The sequence below is a fragment of the Anguilla rostrata genome, chromosome 6 (genome assembly GCF_018555375.3).
Source record: "Anguilla rostrata isolate EN2019 chromosome 6, ASM1855537v3, whole genome shotgun sequence".
NCBI lineage: Eukaryota > Metazoa > Chordata > Actinopteri > Anguilliformes > Anguillidae > Anguilla > Anguilla rostrata.
The window spans coordinates 1,001,641-1,028,062 of record NC_057938.1 but is presented as its reverse complement, the minus strand read 5'-3'; the positions used below and the strand labels follow the sequence as shown (position 1 = coordinate 1,028,062).

Here is a 26,422-nt window from a genome sequence, read left to right as displayed (position 1 = left end):
TGAACCAAGAGCTGGTTCAGCTGGGTGCACTATCCTAGGGAAACTTGTATTTGAAATTAATAAATCAGATCTTCATAAACGTTAATATATGTATAACATAGATAATAACCACAAAATCGAGCAACAACAACCTTATTATGTGAATTGGATGGTACCGTTAGTGTCAGCTCTCGAGTAAGGCCGGAAGAAGCTTTCACCTTATTGGCCGAAGTGAAAATGGGCGTGTCGAATCGCTGCTTTGCGTTCCTTGTGAAGAAAATTATTCCCGTCGCCTCCGCAGTTGATTTTGGGTTGACCAGGAGGAGAAGTCATACTGGAAAAGAATGCGGGTTTCGTGAAAAATGTAAGTTTTAGTAATTTGTGCAACATTTAAAGCAAGCTATTTTTTTTCACGGTAAATGAAAGGTACAGATGTGACATGTAGCCTATACTGTGTTTTACCTCTATCTAATTAACTAGCAGGCTACTGGTGGGTAAGGGAGCTAACGTTACGCGGCTGGTTTTTTATTTTATACTCTATTTTATGCTGACCGTAACAGGAGCATTTGTCATACAAATATGATGTTGACCAGCTCTAGCCATCGATAATCTGTCCATAATATTTTCCCCGGGGTGTTTGAATCGAGCCTATCAGAAAATAGGCAAATAGCCAGCTGGCTTTTAGGTATTTAATAGCGCATGTGCATACTGGTTCTAGCTATCTTTCGTTCTGTATCTATTGAAAGGAAAAATAAACCGTTCATAACATCGAAATGACGACAGGATGCTATGCGTAGCTATGGACAGGACTATTCCATTGCTACAGATTATTGGGATCAAATTTCTCCTGTATTCTTGTGCTTTTAAGAATTCCTTAAAGGGTTAAATAAAATGACTGCAGTAGTTGTTGGACACAGGTGACGTCAATAGGAAAGACATACTGACATTTAAAGACACCCTCATCACCACCGCCACCCGACACACAAACACCGGTCAGAACATCCCGAACAGTCAAAAGCCGCGCATGCTTTAGCACTGTACCGAGAAAAGACGTTCTTTTTTTAGCGGTCTGTCATCATGGTTTATTGCCCGTTACCTTGGACTCAGTTATTTAGGCTATATAATGAACAAAGAGGTTTCCAAGATAAAAGGCTCCTCTAGAAATTACCCTGGCACAGTTATGAAATAAGTATGTAGGCGTGCAGCTGTGGATACAGCGAAGGGTGGTAGTTTAATGTTCCTTTTCTGGCCATACTGTGCAGTTTGAGGAAAGTCAACAGCCCTCTGTAGTTTGGTATTTTCCCCAATTTAACAAGACCGGGTCAAAACCTAGTATATGGCTGGACCTAACACGCGTGATCCGGCCGACCAATGGTGTAACTTCATCACTCATTCAGTCACTCAGTCAGTCACAGACATTCACTTCACGAGACTGATACTGCGTAAGACAGATCTGGTTAGTTCGCTGTGTGTGTTACACTGTGCAGGTGTGATTAGCTGACTCTGTGTGTGTTACACTGTGCAGGTGTGATTAGCTGACTCTGTGTGTGTTACACTGTGCAGGTGTGATTAGCTGACTCTGTGTGTGTTACACTGTGCAGGTGTGATTGGCTGACTCTGTGTGTGTTACACTGTGCAGGTGTGATTGGCTGACTCTGTGTGTGTTACACTGTGCAGGTGTGATTGGCTGACTCTGTGTGTGTTACCCTGTGCAGGTGTGAATGGCTGACTCTGTGTGTGTTACACTGTGCAGGTGTGATTGGCTGACTCTGTGTGTGTGTTACACTGTGCAGGTGTGATTAGCTGACTCTGTGTGTGTTACACTGTGCAGGTTTGATTAGCTGACTCTGTGTGTGTTACACTGTGCAGGTGTGATTGGCTGACTCTGTGTGTGTTACACTGTGCAGGTGTGATTGGCTGACTCTGTGTGTGTTACACTGTGCAGGTGTGATTGGCTGACTCTGTGTGTGTTACACTGTGCAGGTGTGAATGGCTGACTCTGTGTGTGTTACACTGTGCAGGTGTGATTGGCTGACTCTGTGTGTGTTACACTGTGCAGGTGTGATTGGCTGACTCTGTGTGTGTTACACTGTGCAGGTGTGATTGGCTGACTCTGTGTGTGTTACCCTGTGCAGGTGTGAATGGCTGACTCTGTGTGTGTTACACTGTGCAGGTGTGATTGGCTGACTCTGTGTGTGTTACACTGTGCAGGTGTGATTGGCTGACTCTGTGTGTGTTACACTGTGCAGGTGTGATTGGCTGACTCTGTGTGTGTTACACTGTGCAGGTGTGATTGGCTGACTCTGTGTGTGAAGTTGCAGGGCGCTGTAGGCCCAGGCTGGAGCGGCGGAACGCCACAGCGTCAGTTCCCGTCAGGGCAACGGGGGCAGTGCATGCTGGGAGCACACCATGGCTCTGTTCAACCAGGAGGATGTGGAGGTGCACTATCATATCGGAGAGGAGCTGGGAAGGTGAGACCCGTGTGTGTGTGTGTGTGTATTGGGGGGCGGTGCGTAGATTCAGGTGATGACTCAACAAGTGCTGTTCTCAGCACATCGTTGGCATGGAAATGACATCATCGCTCTTTATAAAACTCTTCCCTTAACCTCCCCCTCTGTCCTCCCCTTCTCCCAGTGGCCAGTTTGCCATCGTGCGGCGCTGCCGCGAGAGGGCCAGCGGGAAGGAGTACGCCGCCAAATTCATAAAGAAGCGGCGGGCGGCGTCGAGCCGGCGCGGGGTGAGCCGGGAGGAGATCGAGCGCGAGGTCAGCATCCTGCGCCACGTCCGCCACCCCAACATCGTCACGCTGCACGCCGTGCACGAGAGCCCCAGCGACGTGGTCCTCGTCCTGGAGCTGGTGTCCGGCGGGGAGCTCTTCGACTTCCTGGCCGAGAAGGAGTCCCTGACAGAGGAGGAGGCCACGCGCTTCCTCAAGCAGATCCTGGACGGAGTGCAGTACCTCCACGCGCGGGGCATCGCGCACTTCGACCTGAAGGTACACACCTGCACACACACTTCCACCTGAACGTACACACCTGCACACACACACTTCCACCTGAAGGTACACACCTGCACACACACTTCCACCTGAACGTACACACCTGCACACACACACTTCCACCTGAAGGTACACACCTGCACACACACCCTTCCACCTGAAGGTACACACCTGCAACCCGACAGATCCATACATCCATTATCTGACCCGCTTAATCCTGGTCAGGGTCGCAGGGGGGTGCTGGAGCGTATCCCAGCATGCTTTGAGCGAGCGTCAGAATCTCGCCCTGGCTGGGTCGCCAGTCCATCACAGGGCACACACGCGCGCCATTCACTCACGCCGTCGGCAGACCTGCAGCGCTGGAAGGGTTGCGGTTGTGTTGCAGCCGGAGAACATCATGCTGCTGGATAAGAGCGACCCCAGTCCCAGGATTAAACTCATCGACTTCGGCATCGCCCACCGCATCAGCCCCGGGGACGAGTTCAAGAACATCTTCGGCACGCCCGAGTTTGTCGGTGAGCCTCCGCCGCTGCCGCCAGGGACCGCGGGTACAGGAGTCCAGGTGGCATAGCGCCCAGGGAGCTGGGCCTGTAACTCAAGAGACTGCGGGTTCAAATCCCAAGTAAAGCACTGCCACTGTACACTAGAGCAAGATATTTAACCACAAAAACTTAAGCGATGTAGGGCTTTGTAAGTCATTCTAGACAGCAGCTTCCACAGAAACCTGGAATTCTTGGGCACAAATGATGCGCAAAATGGAACCTTCTGCTGAAATGGCTTTAGTTGCCTCTGCTGAAGTGGCGAAAATGGCGTTGGGTGTTCCAGAAAAACAGCCCCCCTGTTTTGTGCCCCACAGCTCCGGAAATCGTCAACTACGAGCCCCTGGGCCTGGAGGCGGACATGTGGTTAGTCCAGCATGCTGTACATTTCAACATCGCAGTGCTTAAACATTTCAGCATTACTATTACATTCAAACACTACCACCACATTTCAGCATTACTATTACATTCAAACTCTACCACCACATTTCAGCATTACTATTACATTCAAACTCTACCACCACATTTCAGCATTACTATTACATTCAAACTCTACACCACATTTCAGCATTACTAGTACATTCAACTCTACCACCACATTCAGCATTATAGTACATTCAAACTCTACCACCACATTTCAGCATTACTATTACATTCAAACTCTACCACCACATTTCAGCATTACTATTACATTCAAACTCTACCACCACATTTCAGCATTACTATTACATTCAAACTCTACCACCACATTTCAGCATTACTATTACATTGAAACACTACCACCACATTTCAGCATTACTATTACATTCAACCACTACCACCACATTTCAGCATTACTATTACATTCAAACACTACCACCACATTTCAGCATTACTATTACATTCAAACACTACCACCACATTTCAGCATTACTATTACATTCAAACTCTACCACCACATTTCAGCATTACTATTACATTCAAACTCTACCACCACATTTCAGCATTACTATTACATTGAAACACTACCACCACATTTCAGCATTACTATTACATTCAACCACTACCACCACATTTCAGCATTACTATTACATTCAAACACTACCACCACATTTCAGCATTACTATTACATTCAAACTCTACCACCACATTTCAGCATTACTATTACATTCAAACTCTACCACCACATTTCAGCATTACTATTACATTCAACCACTACCACCACATTTCAGCATTACTATTACATTCAACCACTACCACCACATTTCAGCATTACTATTACATTCAACCACTACCACCACATTTAAACAGGATCATCAGCATCACGTTCAAATATTTCAGTCACATTTAAATATCACCATCACATCTCAACATTACCATTACATTCAGGCATTATCAGCATGTATGAACAGGATCATCATGTTTCAACAGTACCATCATATTCCATCATTGCCGACACAATATGTAAAATGTTCAGGACTGATTGTGACCCATGTGCCTCTGCAGGAGCATCGGAGTGATCACGTACATCATGTAAGTGTCATTTTATTCTCAAATCATCGCTGCTGTTCTCCAACCCCCTTCATAAACGCGGAAACAGTCCTTGTTAAAGACGCAAGCTGTAGTCTGTGCATGTATAATCAGTGAGAGTGAATTAACAGGCCGTGATACAGGAGAGAATCATTTTTGTTTAATAAACTGAAGCCAGAATGATTGGTTGGAGAGAAAAAACCCGGTGTACTCACCGGCCCTGGCAGTAGCACGCTGCTGGCTTGGAACCTGTATGTGAATCGACCAATCGCGCAGCCGTTACAGCAGCGATGCCCCGCCCCCTCAGGCTGAGTGGAGCCTCCCCTTTCCTGGGCGATTCCAAACAGGAGACGCTGGCCAACATCTCGGCCGTCAGCTACGAGTTCGACCAGGAGTACTTCGGCAGCACCAGCGAACTCGCCAAGGACTTCATCCGGCGGCTGCTGGTGAAGGACCCCAAGTGAGTCTGAATGCCCACCCCGCTCGCACCCCACCCGAATAACCCAACTGGCCGGACATCATCTGCACCCTGAAACACTTTTAATAATTCATTATTTCATCTTTACTTTTTTTCTGGAAGGTAGAATAAGCAGATAGTTCGATATTCGCAGTCGTCACCTGGCTGCGGAGGCGTATTCTCACTGGTCGAAGGTCAAAGGTCAGCTGTTTCTGTTTTTTCCGGTTTTTTTCTTAGGAAGAGGATGACGATCGATGACACCCTGCAGCACCCCTGGATCAAGGTGAGAGCCCCCCGTTTCCCATTCAGCGTGGAGCCCCAGGGGATCATGGGACTCCAGGGTGTCTGTGCACAGAAAATGGTTCAGTTATAACTGGCTGTTACGTACTGTACCTTACCCTAAAGCTTCACAAGCCCCGGGTGTACAAGCAGAATAGAAAAGGCCCATCAGTCCCTGCATGCTCACATAGGCTGTCACACAGGAAACACAAATGATAATAAAGGTTCTAAATTCCACCCTCATTTCAGCCCAGTTGGGTCAGAAACAGAGCTGCGTAATTCAGTAATTACTTCCGTTTGGAAAAGGATTTACAATCAGCTTATTAATGGAGATGCCCGACACCCTCATTGCTCCCCCCCAGGTGATTAAGAGGCGGAACGTGCGGCAGCAGGACGCTGCGCGGTGTGGGGAGCGGCAGCGTCTGAAGACTGCGAGGCTGAAGGAGTACACCATCAAGTCCCACTCCAGCATGCCGCCCAACAACAGCTACGCCCAGTTCCAGCGGCTCTCGCGCGTGATGGAGGACATGGCGGCCGCGGAGGAGGGCCTGCGCGCCCTGGGGCGGGGCCGGAGGGCCTGCCGCGACGACGTCGCCGCCCTGCTGGCCATCTACGAGGAGAAGGAGGGCTGGTACCGGGACGAGCGGGCGCGGGAGGAGGCCGAGGTGCGGCAGGCGCGCCACGGGCTGCAGGCGGCGCAGGCGCAGAGGAGGCGGAGCCAGGAGGAGGCGCGCGCCGCGCTGCTGGCCGCCGGCGCCCTGCGGCGCAAGCTGGGCCGCCTGGAGAACCGCTACGACGCGCTGGCCGCGCAGGCCGCCTCCCACGCCAGCTGGGTGGAGGAGCTGGTGAGCTCGCTGCACTGCGAGAAGGAGGCCCCGGATTCCGCCATACGCTGAGGTCACTTATTCTGGGTGGCGGGGGGGGGGGGGGGTGGTGGGGAGTGGCGGGGAGTGGCGGGGGTTGGGGGGGGGTGCAATGTTCCAGGCGGGTCAGCGATGCCGTTCCCTGCTCTCTCGCATACGGATGGAGTGATTGCGGCTCACCCGGAATGTCCGCAGTTCCTTCATCTCACCACTAGATGGTGGTAAAGGGACTGTAGAAAAGGAGACCTGCTCAAAACTGCTCATCTTCATAAAGCGGACATTATTTTGTTTTTTGTTTTTTTGCGGGTGGGGGTGAGAGTCAGGCCTGGGTCAAATCATCATTTGAAATACTTTGCCTATGTGCAGTTTCTGCTGCAGTGGTCTACTCTCAGGCTGCAGCCTAGATGGCCCCGCCCCCCATGCTTCAGCCAATCACACATCACCAGCCTCTTCACTCACAAATTCGGCAACTCCAGTCACCCAGCTACCCAGCCAGCTAGCTCATACTAACGGCCACTGCAAAGGTAATTCTGCTTTTAAATCAGTTTTGCTGGTCTGCGAAATGCTTATTTGTTGGTTAGCGGTTATTTCTTAGCTAGCTGGCTTTGATGCCAAGCGCAAGACCCAAGCTAACCAGCAAGCTAGCTAGCTAACTGGCTGGCTAGCTAGCATCTCTAGCTTGGTTTAATTGAGTTCAGTAACACCAGAGTGTCAAATAGTGCACAGAGGTTATAAAGAGAGGGTACAGGGATGTAGAGGGTGATAGAATCAGATCTGGCTCATTATATTGATGGGATACCAGCCTTGGAGACCGACCAATAAGGTCCAGCCTTTCAGGCTTTCCGCTACAACATCCTTACAGGCTGAGTAGTACTCTACAGTCATTAACTGCTCTTCTAACCCCCTACCAGGCTGGTTATAGTAGAGACAGCCTATAGTAGACACAGATAAATGCCACTAAGCATGTTGGTTCGTCCTACATCCTCCATCCAGGCGGATCTGTCCTAATTCGATCAGTGTTGGAAGGTTAGGCCCAGTTCCAACCTTTGAGCCTGGTTATGAAGAATACAACTGACTTGCAGGCTGGTCATTCGTCAAATAATGCCTTGCAGGCTGATGCTTTTTGAATTTAGGGCGTGTCTATAACCAGCCTGGTAAGGGGTTAGAAGAGTAGTTGATGACTGTAGAGTACTACTCAGCCTGTAAAGATGTTGCAGCTCTAAGAGTGAAAGGCTGGACCTTATTGGTCAGCCTCCAAGGCTGGTATTACATCAATATAATGAGCCAGATCTGATTCTATCACCCTCTACATCCCTGTACCCTCTCTTTATAACCTCTGTGCACTATTTGACACTCTGGTGTTACTGAACTCAATTAAACCAAGCTAGAGATGCTAGCTAGCCAGCCGGTTAGCTAGCTAGCTTGCTGGTTAGCTTGGGTCTTGCGCTTGGCATCAAAGCCAGCTAGCCAAGCAATAACTACTAATTAATTACCAATAAATAAGCATTTCACAGGCCAGCAAAACTGATTTAAAAACAGAATTGCCTGTGCAGTGGCGTTAGTATGAGCTAGCTGGCTGGTGCACTGGGTGGCTGGAGTTGTCAAGTTTGTGAGTAAAGAGGCTGGTGACGTGTGATTGGCTGAAGCCCGGTGGGGGGGTGGGGGGGTCGTCCTCCAGCCTGCAGCCTCGATATCAACAGTTGTGGCAAAAAAAAGGCACACAAGCAAACACCCCAACAAAAATTCCAGTTGATTAACCGCCTGTTTTTAATCCTGTTAAAAGAAACGTCCATTATCACAAAGTTCATGCACTGCAAAAGATAGATGCAGTTTTACTCATGTGAATTGAGTATTCCCAACTTTTAAAATACAGTTAGTCATTACAACAAAATTAAAAACGGCTTAAAAAAGAGGTCTTTTACAGAGTGGTTCTGGCTTTCAGTTTTGTAACATGTTTTGCTGAAAAATTCTCATGGAATTTTCAGGATTTTAAAAGTTACAAAATTTCAAATATATATCTGACCCACCTGTGAAAACCTTTTGCACTCTCCCTCCCTCCCTCCCTTCCTCCTTCCCTCCCTCCTTCCCTCCTCTCCCCCATGCAGAGAGACTCGCAGCAGTTCCCCCAGAGCAGCCGCAGTACCTTAACTTCACCATTAGATGGTGCTAAAAGGACTCTAGAAAGGGAATCTCACTGAAAACTGTTCTCATTCATAAGCGTAGTAGTAGTAGGAGTACTGGTCTGGGATTAGTCCTGGCGTTTGGGTCATAAAGGATGTTAGGAGACGAGCAGGAGCATCCTGGTCTCAGTTCAGCTCTCTGTGGCCCTTCATGAACCCGGGCCCCTGATTATGTTCTTTAATGGGTTTCATATTTTACTGTAAACACGTCTGAGTTTGTCCTCCTGAACGGGTCACTTTCAATCTGTGGATAACTGTAGACTACAGTCACATGCTGTGGTCAATAGGAGTGGGTGTGTGTATGAAATTAAAATCAAGTCCATCGCTATTCAACCATGAAGCTAGCCTTTCATCGATGTCAATGAAGAGCTGGGATAGTTCAGATAAATAGTTCATTGATCCACCGGCTTATTTTTATGGGTGAATGTGAATCCCACTGCAGGGAGTTATAATTTTCACATACTGGGAGTACGTGGAAATCTCTACCTTTACCTGGGGTGAAATGTGAGCTTTGATTTATTAAAACATTGAATCACGATTCATGTAAATTAATTGGCATAATTGTCCTTTTCATTTTGTGAAATGGATGTGTTTTTGTGGAGGCATAAGTTTCCTATGCATAAAAGTCATATTTATGATTTTATTTCAGCCTTAAAAGGATAACTTAGTACTGTACACTATTCCAATGTAGGGGCATTGGCTATATGGACTGACTGAAAAAGCTAGCTTTGTGAAGTGATATTTGCGGTCACTGTCGCATGCAATCAGTACTGGTTTCTTGAGACAGGTACATATTTTAATTCAGGTGGCAATAACTGCTTAATTTAAGTGGGAGAAATTCTCTTTTAAAACTAGTTTTGGTGTGACGGTGTGAAAACTCCATGTGCAAACCTGCCTGTGTAATTTTACTGCTTCTGCGTATCCAAGCTGCAGCTTCAGAACTGTGTTTTTCTGGGCCAATCAAACTGCAGCGTTGTGTTCTACTCTGACGTCATTATGTAGCCAAATGAACGTCACTTATTAATCTCAGCTTCAATGACGTCACAGAGAAGCCGTAATTTATGGAGTACGACAGGCCTGGAAGTTGTAATCACACCACCTGCACCCGAACATCTGAGTAAAATGGCCGTTTCCCCAGACCTGTACTGTGCTGACCGCACACGTGACGTTATGCTCGTGTAGCAGACGCTCTTATCCTGAGTGAACTGCAGCGTAAGCGAACAGAGGTTCAGTTGAACCTGATTTATACGAGTAACAGTACCAGACCTGGGCCAACAGCTTTCCCGGGCCAGCGGGTTTAAGTGCAACATCAATAAAGCACTAAATTGTAAGCTAACATATGCCAGCCTCGAACCACGAACTATAGATCCATGCACCTAACATCTGTATTAGGCCATAAAGCATGCTATAACGATTGTGAAGGAAATCCAAGATTATTTTTTAAATTCCAAGATGCAGCCTGAAAATGCTTAATTAAACGCTTCCTGTGGCCTTCTGTAGGTTGACTCGTCTCACTCCGACCCAGCCACTGCAAACAGTATATCCACCAAAAACAGTCAGCATGCCGTTAATTCAGTCGTCTGGAATTTGCATCGACTGTTAGGTTGTCTTTTTATTCTGTAATGACCTAAGACAAAAAAAGGACATTCCAGAACGCATGAGGCATTAATGGGACTGACTGTGAATCAGCGCTCTGTTCGGTTACGCGCTTCGGCGAGTGTTCACGTTTTGTTTTTGTTTTTTTGCTTTAAAACTCTCGTATGCTGCTGATGCTTGTGAAAAATGTACGAACTACGCGGCCGGTTCGGTTATGTGAAAAATGAAAAAAGTGTGTGTTTATCTTCAATAAACTCAATAATAGCTTGCATTGGTCCGCTCTCTGTGTCTCAGTTATGCACATGGGTATTTAAGGCATCGATCTGGCACTACTGAAATACAACATCGGGAAAATATATTTTAAAAATGCCCTCAGTCTTCATGAAGCTCATTTCAAGCACTGTAAAAAATGTTGTTTTAATTATAGGCATATAGCACGATATTCTGTGTACTGAGTAAATATTTCTGATTAAAACAGGTAGCTTGCTATCTAGTAAGCAGGCAAATGATGAAGGAAAGTAGCTACATTACTTATTTATTTGCTGCTATCAAAATATAAGATCTTACGCCGCAAATGCGAAGACTTCTCGTCTTCTGTTACGTCATACTTCATAGGTCACATAGTTCTGATATAAGAATCGCATTCTACAGAATTCCACCTGCGTTTTCCAGGAGCCAGCGTGTTCGCTATGTGCACATTTGGAAAACTAAGTCCAGGTCCAATTTGATTTTCCGGGCCGTGAACAAAAAAATGCCACGGAAGATTTTATCACAGGTGGGCTTCGACGCCACTGTTGACAGCCTTGTGGAAAGGACAGAGAGTGACAACTCGGCGAAGGAGGTGAATTGTTTGGACGTCATTCGCGTCATTCAGCGAACGCTCGGTTATCTAGCCGGTCGGGTAGACGTTTAACCTGCTAGTGTAATTTGCATGTGGCTGACGGCACACGGGTGACGTCGGCTGGTATCTAAATTGCTCCCGTTCGTTTTATTTTATTCAGGTTAATAATCAAGAAAAACAAAAGGAAACAATGGAGGGTATTATCTGCAAGCAGCGCGAGAGCGTTCGTATGATGTGTGCCCAACTGAAACAGGTGAGACCGCTCTGGTCCCAAACCACCTTGCAGTTTGTCTAAGAAAAGAAGCTTCCTGAAAGCCGTCAAGTCCTAATGAGGAACAATTTTTTCATCAACTTGACATTCATTCATTCACTAGCAGTTTAATCATTTAGATGCTCTGCAAATCCATTTGCCACCACTTTTATCTGTTCACTGCTGCTTTCGCTACTATGTTTATTAAATACAGTGCATAAGTACAGCAGAGGCAATTTTTGGGATTCTCCCTTAATCTGGGTAATTTTTAGGAGCTCTCTCTCTCTCTTCTTCCAGAAGAGGGTCTGGAAGACCATAGAGAAGCTGGAGAAGATGGAGGATGAGCTGACGCAGGATGTGGGGGAGATCTACCTGTGTGAGAACCCCAGGGACAAGCAGGCAGCTGAAAACGTGGAGTCATCAGAACTGGTCGACTTTGGGACCGCTATGGAGGAGAAGGAAAACAGGTGAGCAGGACAGCTTGGACCAGAGGTGTGTCTGTTTGTGAGAGAGTGAGATCACCTGGGTCTGGACTCTGGTCCTGATTTGAGGAGAATGACACCAAGTGTTTCCAGATCTGGTCCTGGTGAGCCACAGGGTCTGCTGAGGTCCCCAAATCTTTCCTGGTGAGCCACAGGGTCTGCTGAGGTCCCCAAATCTTTCCTGGTGAGCCACAGGGCCAGCCTGTAATATTCCCAGCTAGGCCTTCCTTTGGGGTTGGAATTCAAGTGTTCTCTGGCCTGCTGCTCTTGGCCAGCTGAGAGCACAGGGAGGGTAGTGGTCTTGGCCAGCTGAGAGCACAGGGAGGGTAGTGGTCTTGGCCAGCTGAGGGCACAGGGAGGGTAGTGGTCTTGGCCAGCTGAGAGCGCAGGGAGGGCAGTGGTCTTGGCCAGCTGAAAGCAGAGGGTGGGTAGTTGTCTTGGTCAGCTGAAAGCACAGGAAGGGTAGTGGTTGTGTGGCTCATTAGCTCCACTGCTTGTGCTGCAGGGTGAGAATGGCTAGGCTCCACAGCGCCGCCCTTCAGGAGAAGCTGCAGATTGTGTCTAAGGTGGCCGCCAGAGCGGAGAGGAGAGCGAAAGAGTGGGAGCAGGTGCTGCAGGAGGAGGAGCAAAGGAGCAAAGTATGGAGCAATCTTGACTCCCTCAGGGAGCCTGGTGATTGGGTAGTGTGGGAGTGTGGTGGATGATTGGCTGATTGGTTTTGCTTGTTGCCCAGGAGATGGAGTCTCGACACTGCCAGCACCAGGAGGCCCTGTCTGCAAAAACACAAGAACTGCAGTGCCTGAAATCCAGGGAAAACGTCCTGTTGGCCAACATCTCTGCTGGCCAGGCCACCATCACGGGTCTGCAGAAACAGCAGAGTGAAAACGAGCAGGTTTTAGTCAAGAAGAAGGAGCTGGCTCACGACCAGGCAAGAGATTGGCTCTTTCCTGTTTCCTGATTTCAGTATGTATGTGACACCTGTCGTACACCTGACGTTCGTTAAGAAGTGTGTCCAAGTGCACAGAGAGAGAAAGAGGGAGAGAGAGAGGGGGGGGGGGGGTGGCCTCTGTGTGCGATGTACAGGAAGCCCTGAGCCAGACCGGGGCCAGGTCTCACCACTGCACGTGTGTGAAACAGGAAGTCCGGATGGCAGCTGTGGAGAGGAAGGTGCAGGCCTTGAGTGAGGAAGAGGAAAGGATGAAGGAGAGGAAGACTCTGCAGGAGGAAGAGTCTGATCTGGCCAAAACCCTCCGGGAGAAAAAGGAGACAGCCTACAGGCTGAGGAAACAGCAGAAGAACACAAAGGTGCCTGATAACATTCATGGATGTATTAAAGCTGGGTGTATAAAGCTTTGTGGATGTGTTAAAGCTTTGTGAATGTGTTAAAGCATTCCCTGTGGTTTCAGATGGAGCTGCGCAGTGGCAGGAGGGCAGTGGAGAAGACTGCAGATGTGCACAGAGATCTGAGCTTCCAGGTGGAGGAGATGCAGCTGGAAACGGATGCTTCTGTGAGAGAGCTGCAGAGGCAGAGTACAGAGAAGCAGGTTAGAAACCTGCCTGTCTTGCTCAAGGGTACAATGGCAGTGTCCTGCTTGGGAACTGTGCCGGCAACCACTGGGTTACAAGCCCAGTTCCCTAAACATTACATCACACTGCCGCATGGGAAATGCTCCCAGCGTCCCCTATCTGTCCATACACATGTTGCAGACGTTTTGGCAGTGTAGCTCTTGGAGTACGTAACCGTGGTAACCAGGCCTGTTTCCGTTTCCCCGCCTCCTGTTTCCAGGGCGCCTTGAGGAAGGAGACCGCGCTCAGACGGGACGTGAAGCGTGCGAGCGGCCGCGCCCAGAGTGAGGCTGACCGGCTCGTCGCCGCGGAGACGAGGAGGCTGCAGCTGGAGCTGGCGGTGAAGGAGCTGGAGGTGGAGAACGCCTTCAAAAGAGAGATGCACCTGGCAAAGATGGTCATCTCCCGCCAGGGCCCCAAGAAACTCAGGTATACTCACCTACATCTCAGATACCACCAGCCATGGAACTCAGGTATATGCACCTACATCTCAGATACCATCAGCCATGGAATTCAGGTATATGCACCTACATCTCAGATACCATCAGACATGGAATTCAGGTATATCCACCTACATCCCAAATACCATCAGCTGTGGCACTCAGCCAAGGTAGATCACAATCCATCAGAAATACCTACCGTTAGCCAAGAAACTCATATATATCAACCTGAGTCAAAAATACCAACCGCCAACCATATTTCCCGATATCAGCCATGAAACGGCCGTCAGAAATGGCAGCCGTAAAAGCCTTGTCTCCTCCTTGTGGTGCGTCAGGGCCGAGGTGAATCAGAAGCTCTGTAGAGCAGAGACACTGAGGAGGAAGTACGAGACCACAGCAGCATCCAGCCTCCGCTTCCAGGGAGGCGATAGGACCCCACAACCTCACATGGGCAGGGTCAGTCGGGGCTTTCTGAACACACCACACACCCTACTCACTACGCCACACACACCCTACACTCACACCACACACCCTACACTCACCACAGCACACACCCTACACTCACACCACACACCCTACACTCACCACAGCACACACCCTACACTCACACCACACACCCTACACTCACCACACCACACACCCTACACTCACACCACACACACCCTACACTCACCACGCCACACACCCTACACTCACCAGGCCACACCCTAGACTCACCACACGCTTGGTTTCTGTGATACATATGTAGCACATGCCCATATCCGCCCATCTCAGTCATATTGAAAACTAATTTAATTATTTTACTGTCCGTCTGACCTCTAGACCTGTGAGGACGCGGGGCTGCAGGGCAGGCTGGAGCGATGGACTCGGAGAGTGAGCGGGAAGCAGGAGGAGGTGAAGGTGCTGAAGAGCACCCTGCACGCCCACAGGAGCCGAAACGCAGAGCCCCGCCCATCGCCCGGGCCCACCCCCACATCCGGTACGTTCCGTGGCCTCCTGTCTGGACTCACTCTGCGCTCCAGCCCTCGCCCGATGTGCGAATAAAGCACTCCCAGTGTCCCTAGATATACAGGTACTGTATCTCCCCCTCATACTTACTGAGACATGAAGTGGCCAGGGCATGCAGTGGAGGTGCAGACCGTGGGGTGTTAAAAAATTTAATAATAGCAATTTTCCGAATGCACAAAGTGCTTTACAGCAATGAAGGGGAACTCAACTCACCCACCACCAATGTGTAGCACCCTGGGTGATGCATGGCAGCCATTTTGTGCCAGAAAGCTCACCACACATTAGCAAAGGTGGAGAGGGAGAGAACATTTTTTTAGCCAATTAAATCGGGATGAATTGGTGGCAAGTTTTGCAAGAGCCAGATCCGATCTGGGATTTTGCCAGGACACCGGGGAACCCCCTACTCTTTGCGATAAGTGTCATGGGATCTTTAATGACCACAGTGAGTCAGGACCTCGGTTTAACGTCTCATCCGAAAGACGGCATCTCCTACAGCACAGTGTCCCCGTCACTGCACTGGGGCATTGGGGTTTATTTGACCAGAGGGAAGATTGCCCTCTGCTGGCCCACCAACACCACTTCCAGCAGCAACTCAGTATTCCCTGGTGGTGTCCCATCCAAGTACTAACCAAGCCCACACCTGCTTAGCTTCAGCCATTCGGCAGAAGCAGAGTGCATGGAGGTATGGCTGCTGGCCATGCTTGTCATACTGTTGGACACCCTCTGGACTAGGGGTCCCCAGCGCTGGTCCTGCAGAGCTACAGGGCCTGATGGGGTCCTCAGTTTTTGTCATTCAAAACATGACAAGTAATTTACTCATATCCTTAGTTTTTAGTCAGAATGTGTGTGTGTTCCACAGCTAAGCATCATGGGAAACAGAGCAGAATGTGTGTGTGTTCCACAGCTAAGCATCATGGGAAACAGAGCAGAATGTGTGTGTGTTCCACAGCTAAGCATTATGGGAAACGGGCAGAATGTGTGTTCCACAGCTAAGCATCAGGGGAAACGGGCAGAATGTGTGTGTGTTCCACAGCTAAGCATCAGGGGAAACGGGCAGAATGTGTGTGTGTTCCACAGCTAAGCATCATGGGAAACAGGCAGAATGTGTGTGTTCCACAGCTAAGCATCATGGGAAATGGGCAGAATGCGTGTGTTCCACAGGTAAGCATCATGGGAAATGGGCAGAATGTGTGTGTTCCACAGGTAAGCATCATGGGAAATGGGCAGAATGTGTGTGTTCCACAGGTAAGGATCCTGGGGAACAGGCAGAATGTGTGTGTTCCACAGCTAAGCATCAGGGGAAACGGGCAGAATGTGTGTGTTCCACAGGTAAGGATCCTGGGGAACAGGCAGAATGTGTGTGTTCCACAGCTAAGCATCAGGGGAAACGGGCAGAATGTGTGTGTTCCACAGGTAAGGATCATGGGAAATGGGCAGAATGTGTGTGTTCCACAGGTAAGCATCAGGGGAAACGGGCAGAATGTGTGTGTTCCACAGGTAAGCATCATGGGAAACAGGCAGAATGTGTGTGTTCCACAGGTAAGGATCCTGGGGAACAGAAGCTTGTGGAGGAGAAGAAGGCCTTAGAGGAAACGTGCAGCGCCAAGAGGAGAAAGATCCTCGAGCTACAGCACGACATTAAGGTCCGTCTGTTCAGCTGCATGTGCAGTGTTTTCTTCTGACCTGTTTCTGCATGAACAGACTGTGTGAGGCTCTCTCTGACCTGAGAGAGCAGAGTGTTGTGGTCTCTCTCAGGTCTAAGAGAGCAGGGTGTTGTGGTCTCTCTCAGGTCTAAGAGAGCAGGGTGTTGAGGTCTCTCTCAGGCCTAAGAGAGCAGGGTGTTGAGGTCTCTCTCAGGCCTAAGAGAGCAGGGTGTTGTGGTCTCTCTCAGGTCTAAGAGAGCAGGGTGTTGTGGTCTCTCTCAGGCCTAAGAGAGCAGGGTGTTGTGGTCTCTCTCAGGTCTAAGAGAGCAGGGTGTTGTGGTCTCTCTCAGGTCTAAGAGAGCAGGGTGTTGTGGTCTCTCTCAGGTCTAAGAGAGCAGGGTGTTGTGGTCTCTCTCAGGCCTAAGAGAGCAGGGTGTTGTGGTCTCTCTCAGGTCTAAGAGAGCAGGGTGTTGTGGTCTCTCTCAGGCCTAAGAGAACAGGGTGTTGTGGTCTCTCTCAGGCCTAAGAGAGCAGGGTGTTGTGGTCTCTCTCAGGTCTAAGAGAGCAGGCTGTTGTGGTCTCTCTCAGGCCTAAGAGAGCAGGGTGTTGTGGTCTCTCTGCAGGGACAGAAGACTGCCCTGGATAAGCTGCTGCGGGAGGAAGCGGTCCAGACGCGCTGGGTGGCTGAGGCTGGGCTCTGGGTGCAGTCTCTGACAGAACAGCTGGGATCCCAGGAGGCAAAGCTGGACCAGGCACATCAGCAGGTCAGACCCACACGCTCACAGCACATTTAACGCTCATTTATATGCGAAGGAAAAGGAGGCTATTGGACAGCTCATTCTGCTAGGACTGCTCGGGTCCTGGTGCAGTGACATACCTGGGCATGTCAGTACCGAATGTGACCACAGGGAGGCGCATGAATCTATCAGGATTGAAAGGAAAGGATTTTAAACATGAGAAAAATGGGGACCAGGATGAAAATGACACATCTGTCCTAATCCCAGTGGTCAGCGCTTACCTGTCCTAATCCCAGTGCTCTGAACGCTCACCTGTCCTAATCCCAGAGCTCTGAGCTAACCTTGGAGGCCCAGTCAGCCTGGAAGACCCAGGAGAAGACAAAAGAGGACGAGATGGAGGACATCAAACTGTGCGAACTCCTGGACTTCAGCAGGGAGGTGGACCTGATGCTCCTGGCAGTTATGGACGAGCAGACTGACCTGGGATCAGTCCTACAGGCACAGTTTCAGCAGGTAACACAGCAGGCTGACCTGAGATCAGTCCTACAGGCACAGTTTCAGCAGGTAACTCAGCAGGCTGACCTGAGATCAGTCCCACAGGCACAGTTTCTGCAGGTAACTCAGCAGACTGACCTGAGATCAGTCCCACAGGCACAGTTTCAGCAGGTAACTCAGCAGACTGACCTGAGATCAGTCCTACAGGCACAGTTTCAGCAGGTAACTCAGCAGACTGGCCTAGGATCAGTGCTGCATGGCGTTTCAGCAGTAACCAGAGGACTGGCCTGCTCAGGACAGCTGCGGTGCGCGTTTAGCACAGGGACCTGGGTGAGTGGGAAGGATCATGCCTGGTAGAGCTGCAGGTAGGGATGGTTTACTCAGCCTTCATGATACAATACTTCATCCTCAAACCACCTGGGGATACTCACCTCCAACCAACCTCACCCAGAGCGAGGCGCCGGGGCCAAACGCCTACCTGTACCTCCCCCCGCAGCGCGGCCAGGTACGCTGGACACACCTGACCCCCGCACACCACACCTCTATACAACCACACCTTATTCTCAAGTCTCATTACTGTGTATCTGTCTTGTGTGTGTGTGTGCATACATGTGTGTATGTGTGTGCGTGTGAATATGTGTGTGTGCGTGTGTATGTGTGTGTGCGTGAATATGTGTGTGTGTGTATGTGCGTGTGTGCATGTGTGCGCGCTGTGTAACATCTCCACCAGCAGGGGCAGCAGTGAGACTCTGGCGCCATCTTCCCGCTGCGAGGACTGGGACTCGTCTGACCTGACGCTGAAGCTGGCGGTAACCCGGGTCCTCCTCTGCGCCACTCTCCTCCCAGACTCCCCCCAGCGCTCCCCCCCCTGTAGCCACGGCAACGGCAGCAGCCCCCCCACCCCACGCTGCCCCCCCAACAGCCCCGTGGACAAACCACAGTCGCCACATCCGTCAGAGCGAGACGGACAAACCGGAACCCTACTGGAGGAGACCAGTCAATTAACCAATTATTCAATTAAAGAGGAACAATTAACAATTAACAATATTACTAAGAACTATTAACAATAAATGAAAACCATATGTGCAGACAGTTTTATTTATTATGGAGAGAAATGTATCATTTCCCCCCTGGAGCACAACATGATTATATATCTGACTGACTCACAGCGTTCTCTGATTGGGCGCTTTGATCTGGACAAGGCCTGCTGGACTAGGAGGTGCGGTAAGGGTGCCAGTCGTGAGCTTTCATTCAAATCCGGCAACGGCCAACACTGGCTACAGCCAAGTCGCAAGAAACATGAGAGTGATTTATCTTTACCAGAAAAAAAAACATTTTGATATGTTTAATTTTGACATATCATACTTAAATTCCATCCATCCATCCATTATCTATACCCGCTTATCCTGGGCAGGGTTGCAGGGGGTGCTGGAGCCTATCCCAGCGTGCATTGGGCGAGAGGCAGGAATATACCCTGGACAGGCCACCAATCTATTCACACTTAAATTGCCAGTGCAAATTAAGCCAAATTTAATTATTTAATTTATGGCATATCCAACTATAAATAAATAAATAAAAATTCTGTATATTCTATGGTACAATTTTATATTAAATAAATAAATACAAAACTTTCCACATTAAAAAATGCTAAATTGCGCAGATACACAGACTGTATGTTCTAATCATCGGCTTGATTCTGCCTGCAATATTCTGTACCCAATGAAGCAATGTTGTTTTAATTTTCCACAGTATAAACATTCTCCTGTGTGTTCCTAAAGAATACAACAGAACTGGTTGCTCTTTAAGCCAAGTATCTTTAATAAGAAAGGGAATCCATTTAGGAAAACACTTAACACTCGATCCACTAACAACGGTCAACACCACACTGAAAAGCACTATTCACAGCAGTAATCGATGCCCTCTAAGAGAGGCTGTGCGCATGCGTACATCAGTAACAGGAACAACCACCTCATTAGGAAGAAGAGTAAAACTCAATTTGTCACCACTGCCAGAAACCTCCCGGATACACCAAACAGCGGAAGTGTCTGAGTGGGCGAAGGGGCGCGTGTAGTCTTACCCGCTGCTCCTGGACCGGGACTCATGACTACAAAATAGTGTTTAACTTTTCCTCTGTGATAACAGAGGAAGGAGGAGACTGCTTTCCGCCAGTCGTGTGGCTCTACACTGATCGCTGTCTATCATGGTAGACACGGATGTGCCTCTGGCTTGTCAGAGACAAGACACAGACACAGTTTTGCATCTTGCTACAGCACTATTGTATAGGCGAGTGACTGCGGGGTGCAGATATCCTGAGTTCTGTGTGTATGTTAGGACCTTAAACCCATTAGATGTGCAGCGGTAAGAGTCAAAGAGGAATGCCAGGTCAAAGTGCATGCAGCTTATTGTACAGTGTGTTCAATAATGCCAGTGCACAGTGGTGCGTAGTGTGTAGTTGAATGGCTGTACGCATACGGTGCGCAGGAAACCGTGACGACGAGTCTCGCCAAACCGTTCCACTTTTCCGCCGATATGCTGGAGAGTGGAAGGAAAAGCCCGAGTGAAATAAAAACATGGACGTGGCGACGTGACCCTGCGTGGGTTCGCTGGCGTACTGCCGAAAAACACGACGGAGTTCTCTCCCACGCTCGGAGCACGGTTACAGGGGCTTGGCTGGTGAACCTTCAGAAGTGCACGACTCGCGGAAATTATTCCCACACTGCGAGCAGCGGTACGGACTCTCCCATGTATGAGCTTGCTGGTGTACCCTCAAAATAATTAGGGGGCGAAACTCCACACTGGTAAGGAAGTTCCCCTGTATGGGCTCGCTGGTGGTTCTGTCGGAAGTGATAAATACCTTCAGTGGGAGCAGCGGTACAGGTCCTCACTCACCTGTGTGCGCTTGCTGGTGTTGCTGCGGTGCGTCTGACCTGCTGAAGGTCTTCTGGCCCTGGTGCGGCGGCTTCCCTGTGTGGGTCCGCTGGTGGCGATTCAGATGACACGAGCGAACGAAACGCTTCCCGCACTGGGAGCACTGGTACGGACGTTCCCCCGTGTGGATTCGCTGGTGTTCCTGCAGAATCCATAAGGTCTTATAGCTCCTCCCACACTTGGAGCAGTGGTACGGACGCTCACCTGTATGAGCTTTCTGGTGCGCCTTCAAAATACTCAAGCGGACAAAACTCTTCCCGCACAAGGAGCACTGGTACGGGCGCTCACCTGTGTGGGTTTGCTGGTGATCTTTCAGCGTACCCAACCGGATAAAGTTTCTCCCACACTGGGAGCAGTGGTACGGGCGCTCACCTGTGTGAGTTCGCAGGTGTTCTCTCAGAGAACCTAACCGACTAAAGCTTCTACCACACTGGGAGCAGTGGTACGGGTGCTCACCTGTGTGGGTTCGCTGGTGTCCTCTCAGATGACACGAGCGTCTGAAGCTCTTCTCGCACAGGGGGCACTGGAACGGGCGCTCACCTGTGTGGGTTTGCTGGTGATCTTTTAGAGCACCCAATCGGCTGAAGGTTCTCCCACACTGGGAGCAGTGGTACGGGCGCTCACCTGTGTGAGTTCGCAGGTGCCCTCTCAGATCACACGAGCGTTTGAAACTCTTCTCGCACAGGGGGCAGTGGTACGGCCGCTCACCTGTGTGAGTACGCCGGTGCTCCTTGAGATCACTTAACTGTCGGAAGCTCTTCTCACACTGGGAGCACTGGTGCGGGCGCTCGTCTGTGTGAGATCGCTGGTGGACCTTCAGAGCGTATAAATAGTAGAAGCTCTTCGCACACTGGGAGCACGGATATGCACATTCTTTTTTATGTATTTTCTCGTGTCTTGTCAGCATTGATTTAGATTTGAAGCTCGTCCCGCACTGGGAGCACTGGTACGGGCGCTCGTCTGTGTGAGCTCGCTGGTGTACCTTCAGATCGTATAAATAGTAGAAGCTCTTCCCGCACTGGGGGCACGGATGCCGCCGGTCTTTTTTGTGTATTTTCTCGTGTCTCGTCAGCAGCGATTTTGACTTGAAGCTCTTCCCACAGTAGGAGCACGTATGGGCCCCTGGAGCGCCTGTGTGGGACTGTGTCGGGGTGGGGTGCTGATGTGTGCTGCTGGGAGGTTGTGGGGACCCCAGAGTCCTGCTGAGCTCTTCTGGGTGAACCTTCTCAATGTGCTGCTGAAGATTCTCTTCCTGTGCGTGAACGAATGGGCACTGGGAGCAGGCCAGGGCCTGAGACGCCATCTCAACAGCTTGTCCTGAGGAAAGGGAAGGTGTGGAGGTGTGAGGCTCATAGGAAAGAGAGAAGATGTGAAGCTTATAAGAAAGAGAGAAGGAAGATGTTGATAAACACAAACATTACTGCAAAAGTGCAATATTGGATAAAACCACAATTCTACATCTTAGAGAGTAACCGTGTGATCTGTACCTGTGTTTTGGTTCCTGGGAGAGATGACAGGAGAAATGAGGTAGGCTTCACCACAGATCCTGTTCAAGATAAATAAAGGCATGTCATTTAAACCAAGACACAGTGAAGAGAGGAGACACACAGTCCAGCTCATCGTTCTCTCTTACCCGCTCTCTGATGAAGATGGCAGCAGTTTCAGGGGTCTCTCCAACTGGCCAATCGTCTTCCTCTTCCGGGTCATGACCTGACCCTTCAGTCTCAGTGATCCGTTTCCTCTCAGTGGTGAGAGCTCATGCCGTCTCCATGGAGATCTCGCTCGATGACCTCTTGTGCAGACCACTGGATGAGGCGGTGATGCCACAGGAACTGAACTACTGCCAATTTCAAGTCGGCGAATCAGCACTCTAGGCTGTTTTAGCAGACAGGAAGTCACCAGAGGAGACAGCACCTCCACTTCCTGTTGTCCATGTTCAGATTTGACTCCATTCTTCACCATTTTGTGAGTTTGTGAAAATTTAGTATCACGTCTCTCCCTCTGTTTATACCTCTCCTTTTCTTCCTCCTTCCTGCATCCCTCACCTCTCACACTATCCTTCATCCCCATTTTCACACTCTCTCTCTCCCGATCTTCCTCCTCCTCCTTCATGTTGGTTAGTACGTCATTTTGCTCTCTGCTCATCAGATACCCAGTCTTCCTCTCTGTCCTGTCCTCTACGTCTCCACATCTGTTCAAACTTGACCTCGTCTCCACCCCTACATAATCTGAGCTGTCCATCACGGATTCTGCCTTTATGTCTTCACCTGAAGAGGTGGAGCCTAAACATTTCATGCAGTCAGTTATGGATTCTGATTGGCTGCTGGCGTTTGTCATTTTGATTGAATCCACCACTCTTTGAGCAGGAGAGCTGGACATAGAGGTCAGCTTGCACTCCTCTGTGGACGGAAGTGTTGCTGTGAGTGAATTAACAGATGTAATGGTACAGATGACAATTATTCTACACAATATCTAAAGCTGCCCCTAGAGATGGTTCACAATTTCAAAAGACAAATGTATAGGTGGGGCAGGAGCATTTCATACAGTCAGTGGTGAATTCTGATTTGCAGCTGAGTGGGAGTGGTTTGTGCTATTGCCTGGATAATAAAGGAATACCACTCATGTCAAACTCTCACAGAACTCCGTTGTACCTGAGAAGGGTCTTCAGCTGGTCTGTGTAAGAAGTAGACCGCACACAGACCTCCAGGACAGAGGGGGCAACACTGAGCCAGGACACCATCTGAAGGATAAGACTAGAGGGAGATTCAAACAATGAACTGTCTAAGAACTAGAAGGGAAACATGCTCACGAGGTCCCATTCTATTCAATTCAATACTTCCGCAAGTGGCACCACCAAAAGATGGCTGGCGCGGCCTTGAAACAGAATTATTGATCAGTCTGCCATGCATTTCCTATGAGAGTTGTAGAAATTCATAAAGCTCACGCCAGTGTAAAGTATGTGCCAAACGCCAATCAACAGAAGTGACCAGCAAAGGTTAGTGTTAGCTAGCGTTAAAACTTGCAGGGAGCCTTATGCACAGATGGTGGTGGTGGGTTGGTTCATTAAAGTGACTATGATGACAACCTACAGCGATAGCTTATTAGGCTAGCAGCAGCTCTATGGAACATTTATAAGAAATTTTGCAAAAATGCACACATCTGTGATTGACTGACTGTCATTGTAGTTGGCGGTGATCAGTGTTAACCAATGGTGGGGTTAACATCCATGTGCTACGCGCGAACTAGCTGACTTGGTTAGCAAACAAATCCGGCTAATTTGTCATAAATTAGCAGTCGTTGCTAGCTACCAATTACAGCGGCACTGTGCAAAAGGGACAAGCTGACCACGTTCACGTGCCATGTCACGTTGGCCAATCAGAGCAGAAATTATGGGCCGTGGAAAAAGCGCCATTTTCAGAAGGTGGTTTCCCTTCTAGTTCTTATACAGTTCACTGGGTTCAAATCATCGAGATATACAAGATCTGGGGACAGCTTCCGCTTACCGGTTCCATGGCTTCCTATGGGAGCTGCTCAATGGCGCACGAAGCCAATTCATGGAGGCAGCCAGGTTTGACTATTTGGGGCTTTTAGCACCAGAGCGTGCGCACTGGGCACCTAAACGTGAAGGTAAAAATGCAGACCATGGACATTAACCCGCGAAGTTGTGCTCCGAGAAAGCTTGTCTGAGGAACTGAGGCTTTGCTGGCTAGCTGCAGGATTTTGTGGAAGAAAACAAGTGACTCTTTGTGACAAGGACATTTCTAATGTGGTTTATAACATTTCTGCAAGTTGAAGCTAAATCAACATAATGTAGTTAGTTATTTGTCATGATTCATCACCATAAACAATGGACACAAGGAAGTTATGGCAGTTAACATTATTATTAGTAATATTAATAGAAATAATATCAAAATAACAATATAATCAAAACAATAACGGTGGATTCATGTAATCCTAGGTTAATCTTAAATAGTCAACCTAATTTGATACATCGGTTCAGTGCAGGCAACTCTCAGTTCAACCATTTTCAACATCGATGAATCAAGCACACTCGTTCATGTGCGGGTGCGCGTACCGTGACGTAAAACCATGCGGACCAAACTGGAACGAAATATATCGCATATCTTCTTCTGTGGGACTCAGAAAAAAATCGATGCCTGGGGAGTATTTAGTTCAGTGTTCTGAAATTTTAGACTTCAGAAAGTACAGTCCAATATAATTTAATTCGGCCAGGGTAAATTCCTAGTTTTGAATGGATTGAATGGGTAAATTTGCGTTTCTGGTACTAGAGGTTTACTAAACTGCAATTCCTCGAGTAACCACTGGTGTTTATGAGCTTCACGGAGAAATGGCAATCCCTGGTCCCTCAAAAGTAAACATAACAGGGCTTCGTTTTTGAAGCTCACTTCCTGGTCTTGATGAGAGACGTTTGCTAGTACTCTGGGCTTCTGGTTTTTATTTTATTTTATTTTATTAAAAACTTAGAAAAAAAAGTCATGTGTTGCTTGGGCTTATATTAACAAATCTGGCCTCTTATTTTTACGTACAAGAAGCGATCACATTCAGGGTAGCCTAACTATGGTTTAATGGCAAAAGCTAACTTGTAAATGTAGCTATTAGGCATTTCCACCGGTTCGCTCACCCACTGTCGCAATTGCTCTTCCGCTTTTGGGCTTGGGAAATCACTGCTGTTTTTCCGCATAAAGCACCGCATTATTAGGCTACCAATTATAGTTGACTGTTCGCTCAATATTCTTTAGTCTTATTAATTTTCAAAAGAAGAATATATAGTCCCTATACCAATTTTAGCCAGGCCTATTACTGACATCTGTGTGCAGTCAAAAAACACCGCTAGATACGCCGGTTTCATTCGTCGAATACTTAGTTTAAAGGCTATAATACGCACCTCCGATTTCCTGCTCGGCAATGCTTAGTGTTTCCATCAACGTGCGAAGAAACCAGGCTTGAAAAGCTTCTAAAACATAGGGTCTCAACCATTGTGCGTACATAGGAACTAGAGAGGGTAGGGGCATGCAGTGTGAAGTTAGCGACAGTAAAGACTTTCGCGCGGATCTGAAACTTTCAAAATAAAAGTCCGACGAGAAAACCAGTTACGTTCAACAAAATGAAATTAATTAAGGAAAAATCGGACTGCAGTTGTCCTAAAATATGAACTATTCGTTTTCTATTTGTACAATATTAAAACAACTTCGATTTTAAACACAGACATTGTAAAACTATTCACAATACTAATATTAATTACAAACAAATCTGTCTTCATTTTTTCTATTTTTTTCCCTACATTTTTAACAATGACAATGCAAAAATTTTAAAGGAGAATTGAAGATAAAATACACCCATTACTTTTAATTATTATTGCAATATCCAATACAACATTACATCAGTACATGAGTTTAACTGAGTGGTAAGGGAAGAATTAGAGTAATTTAAAATGCATTACTTCAACATTCTGTGCTACCTTGTAACATCAACTATACGCTGCTGCCTCCCCTGGACATGTTGTCTCAATGATATGGGGGTGTTTTGAATGCCTTGGACCCTCCACTCTTCAAATATGGTGTCACTTATATCAAATAAGCGTCATAGAAAATGTGGCTGGGGTTTGAACAAG

At 48.4% G+C, this 26,422-nt stretch overlaps 4 protein-coding genes across 9 annotated transcripts; 3 read left to right on the top strand and 1 right to left on the bottom strand.

Annotated features, from left to right (window-relative positions):
* Positions 1 to 232: 232 nt before the first annotated feature.
* On the top strand, positions 233 to 6,684 carry LOC135257812 (death-associated protein kinase 3-like). 4 transcript variants are annotated; one of them, XM_064340967.1, is made up of 9 exons: positions 233 to 343; positions 2,301 to 2,450; positions 2,614 to 2,974; positions 3,363 to 3,492; positions 3,834 to 3,882; positions 5,002 to 5,028; positions 5,333 to 5,485; positions 5,720 to 5,765; positions 6,124 to 6,684. In XM_064340967.1, exons 2-9 carry the CDS (start codon positions 2,389 to 2,391, stop codon positions 6,655 to 6,657), a joined length of 1,362 nt encoding a protein of 453 aa, XP_064197037.1. In that variant the 5' UTR covers positions 233 to 343; positions 2,301 to 2,388; the 3' UTR covers positions 6,658 to 6,684. The 4 variants fall into 4 exon arrangements, with proteins under 4 accessions (XP_064197037.1, XP_064197034.1, XP_064197036.1 ...); XM_064340964.1 differs by having other exon boundaries at positions 2,295 to 2,450; XM_064340966.1 differs by having other exon boundaries at positions 2,267 to 2,450.
* Positions 5,338 to 25,869, bottom strand: LOC135257802 (zinc finger protein 501-like). 3 transcript variants are annotated; one of them, XM_064340949.1, is made up of 8 exons: positions 25,697 to 25,869; positions 24,294 to 24,405; positions 23,442 to 23,543; positions 22,424 to 23,189; positions 22,278 to 22,336; positions 20,752 to 22,165; positions 5,644 to 5,827; positions 5,338 to 5,465 (listed from the first exon to the last, which is right to left on the bottom strand). In XM_064340949.1, exons 6-7 carry the CDS (start codon positions 22,091 to 22,093, stop codon positions 5,685 to 5,687), a joined length of 1,485 nt encoding a protein of 494 aa, XP_064197019.1. In that variant the 5' UTR covers positions 22,094 to 22,165; positions 22,278 to 22,336; positions 22,424 to 23,189; positions 23,442 to 23,543; positions 24,294 to 24,405; positions 25,697 to 25,869; the 3' UTR covers positions 5,338 to 5,465; positions 5,644 to 5,684. The 3 variants fall into 3 exon arrangements, with proteins under 3 accessions (XP_064197019.1, XP_064197017.1, XP_064197018.1); XM_064340947.1 differs by having other exon boundaries at positions 20,752 to 22,107; positions 25,697 to 25,868; XM_064340948.1 differs by lacking the exon at positions 24,294 to 24,405 and having other exon boundaries at positions 20,752 to 22,107; positions 25,697 to 25,868.
* LOC135257830 (coiled-coil domain-containing protein 39-like) lies at positions 11,822 to 12,991 on the top strand. The gene is made up of 3 exons (XM_064340993.1): positions 11,822 to 11,958; positions 12,479 to 12,611; positions 12,707 to 12,991. The coding sequence occupies exons 1-3, from the start codon at positions 11,825 to 11,827 to the stop codon at positions 12,929 to 12,931; spliced, it is 492 nt and encodes a 163-aa protein (XP_064197063.1). The 5' UTR covers positions 11,822 to 11,824; the 3' UTR covers positions 12,932 to 12,991.
* Positions 13,089 to 18,136, top strand: LOC135257901 (coiled-coil domain-containing protein 39-like). The gene is made up of 9 exons (XM_064341114.1): positions 13,089 to 13,278; positions 13,380 to 13,517; positions 13,760 to 13,968; positions 14,315 to 14,435; positions 14,802 to 14,958; positions 16,527 to 16,630; positions 17,254 to 17,394; positions 17,695 to 17,880; positions 18,131 to 18,136. Exons 1-9 carry the CDS (start codon positions 13,120 to 13,122, stop codon positions 18,134 to 18,136), a joined length of 1,221 nt encoding a protein of 406 aa, XP_064197184.1. The 5' UTR covers positions 13,089 to 13,119.
* Positions 25,870 to 26,422: the final 553 nt, after the last annotated feature.

Excerpts from the sequence above, each read along its gene's own strand:
- LOC135257812 (XM_064340967.1), top strand. The coding sequence starts at position 2,389 with ATGGCTCTGTTCAACCAGGAGGATGTGGAGGTGCACTATCATATCGGA. Across the intron at positions 3,493-3,833 it reads CGGCACGCCCGAGTTTGTCG|CTCCGGAAATCGTCAACTAC; the intron begins GTGAGCCTCCGC and ends TGTGCCCCACAG. Across the intron at positions 3,883-5,001 it reads GGCCTGGAGGCGGACATGTG|GAGCATCGGAGTGATCACGT; the intron begins GTTAGTCCAGCA and ends GTGCCTCTGCAG.
- LOC135257830 (XM_064340993.1), top strand. The coding sequence starts at position 11,825 with ATGGAGGATGAGCTGACGCAGGATGTGGGGGAGATCTACCTGTGTGAG. Across the intron at positions 11,959-12,478 it reads ATGGAGGAGAAGGAAAACAG|GGTGAGAATGGCTAGGCTCC; the intron begins GTGAGCAGGACA and ends CTTGTGCTGCAG. Across the intron at positions 12,612-12,706 it reads AGGAGGAGCAAAGGAGCAAA|GAGATGGAGTCTCGACACTG; the intron begins GTATGGAGCAAT and ends CTTGTTGCCCAG.
- LOC135257901 (XM_064341114.1), top strand. The coding sequence starts at position 13,120 with ATGGCAGCTGTGGAGAGGAAGGTGCAGGCCTTGAGTGAGGAAGAGGAA. Across the intron at positions 13,518-13,759 it reads GGCAGAGTACAGAGAAGCAG|GGCGCCTTGAGGAAGGAGAC; the intron begins GTTAGAAACCTG and ends TCCTGTTTCCAG. Across the intron at positions 14,436-14,801 it reads CACAACCTCACATGGGCAGG|ACCTGTGAGGACGCGGGGCT; the intron begins GTCAGTCGGGGC and ends TCTGACCTCTAG.
- LOC135257802 (XM_064340947.1), bottom strand. The coding sequence starts at position 23,169 with ATGTCCAGCTCTCCTGCTCAAAGAGTGGTGGATTCAATCAAAATGACA. Across the intron at positions 22,108-22,277 it reads TCCCAGGAACCAAAACACAG|GACAAGCTGTTGAGATGGCG; the intron begins GTACAGATCACA and ends CCCTTTCCTCAG. Across the intron at positions 5,828-20,751 it reads ACACCAGCAAGCGCACACAG|ACACCCTGGAGTCCCATGAT; the intron begins GTGAGTGAGGAC and ends TTCTGTGCACAG.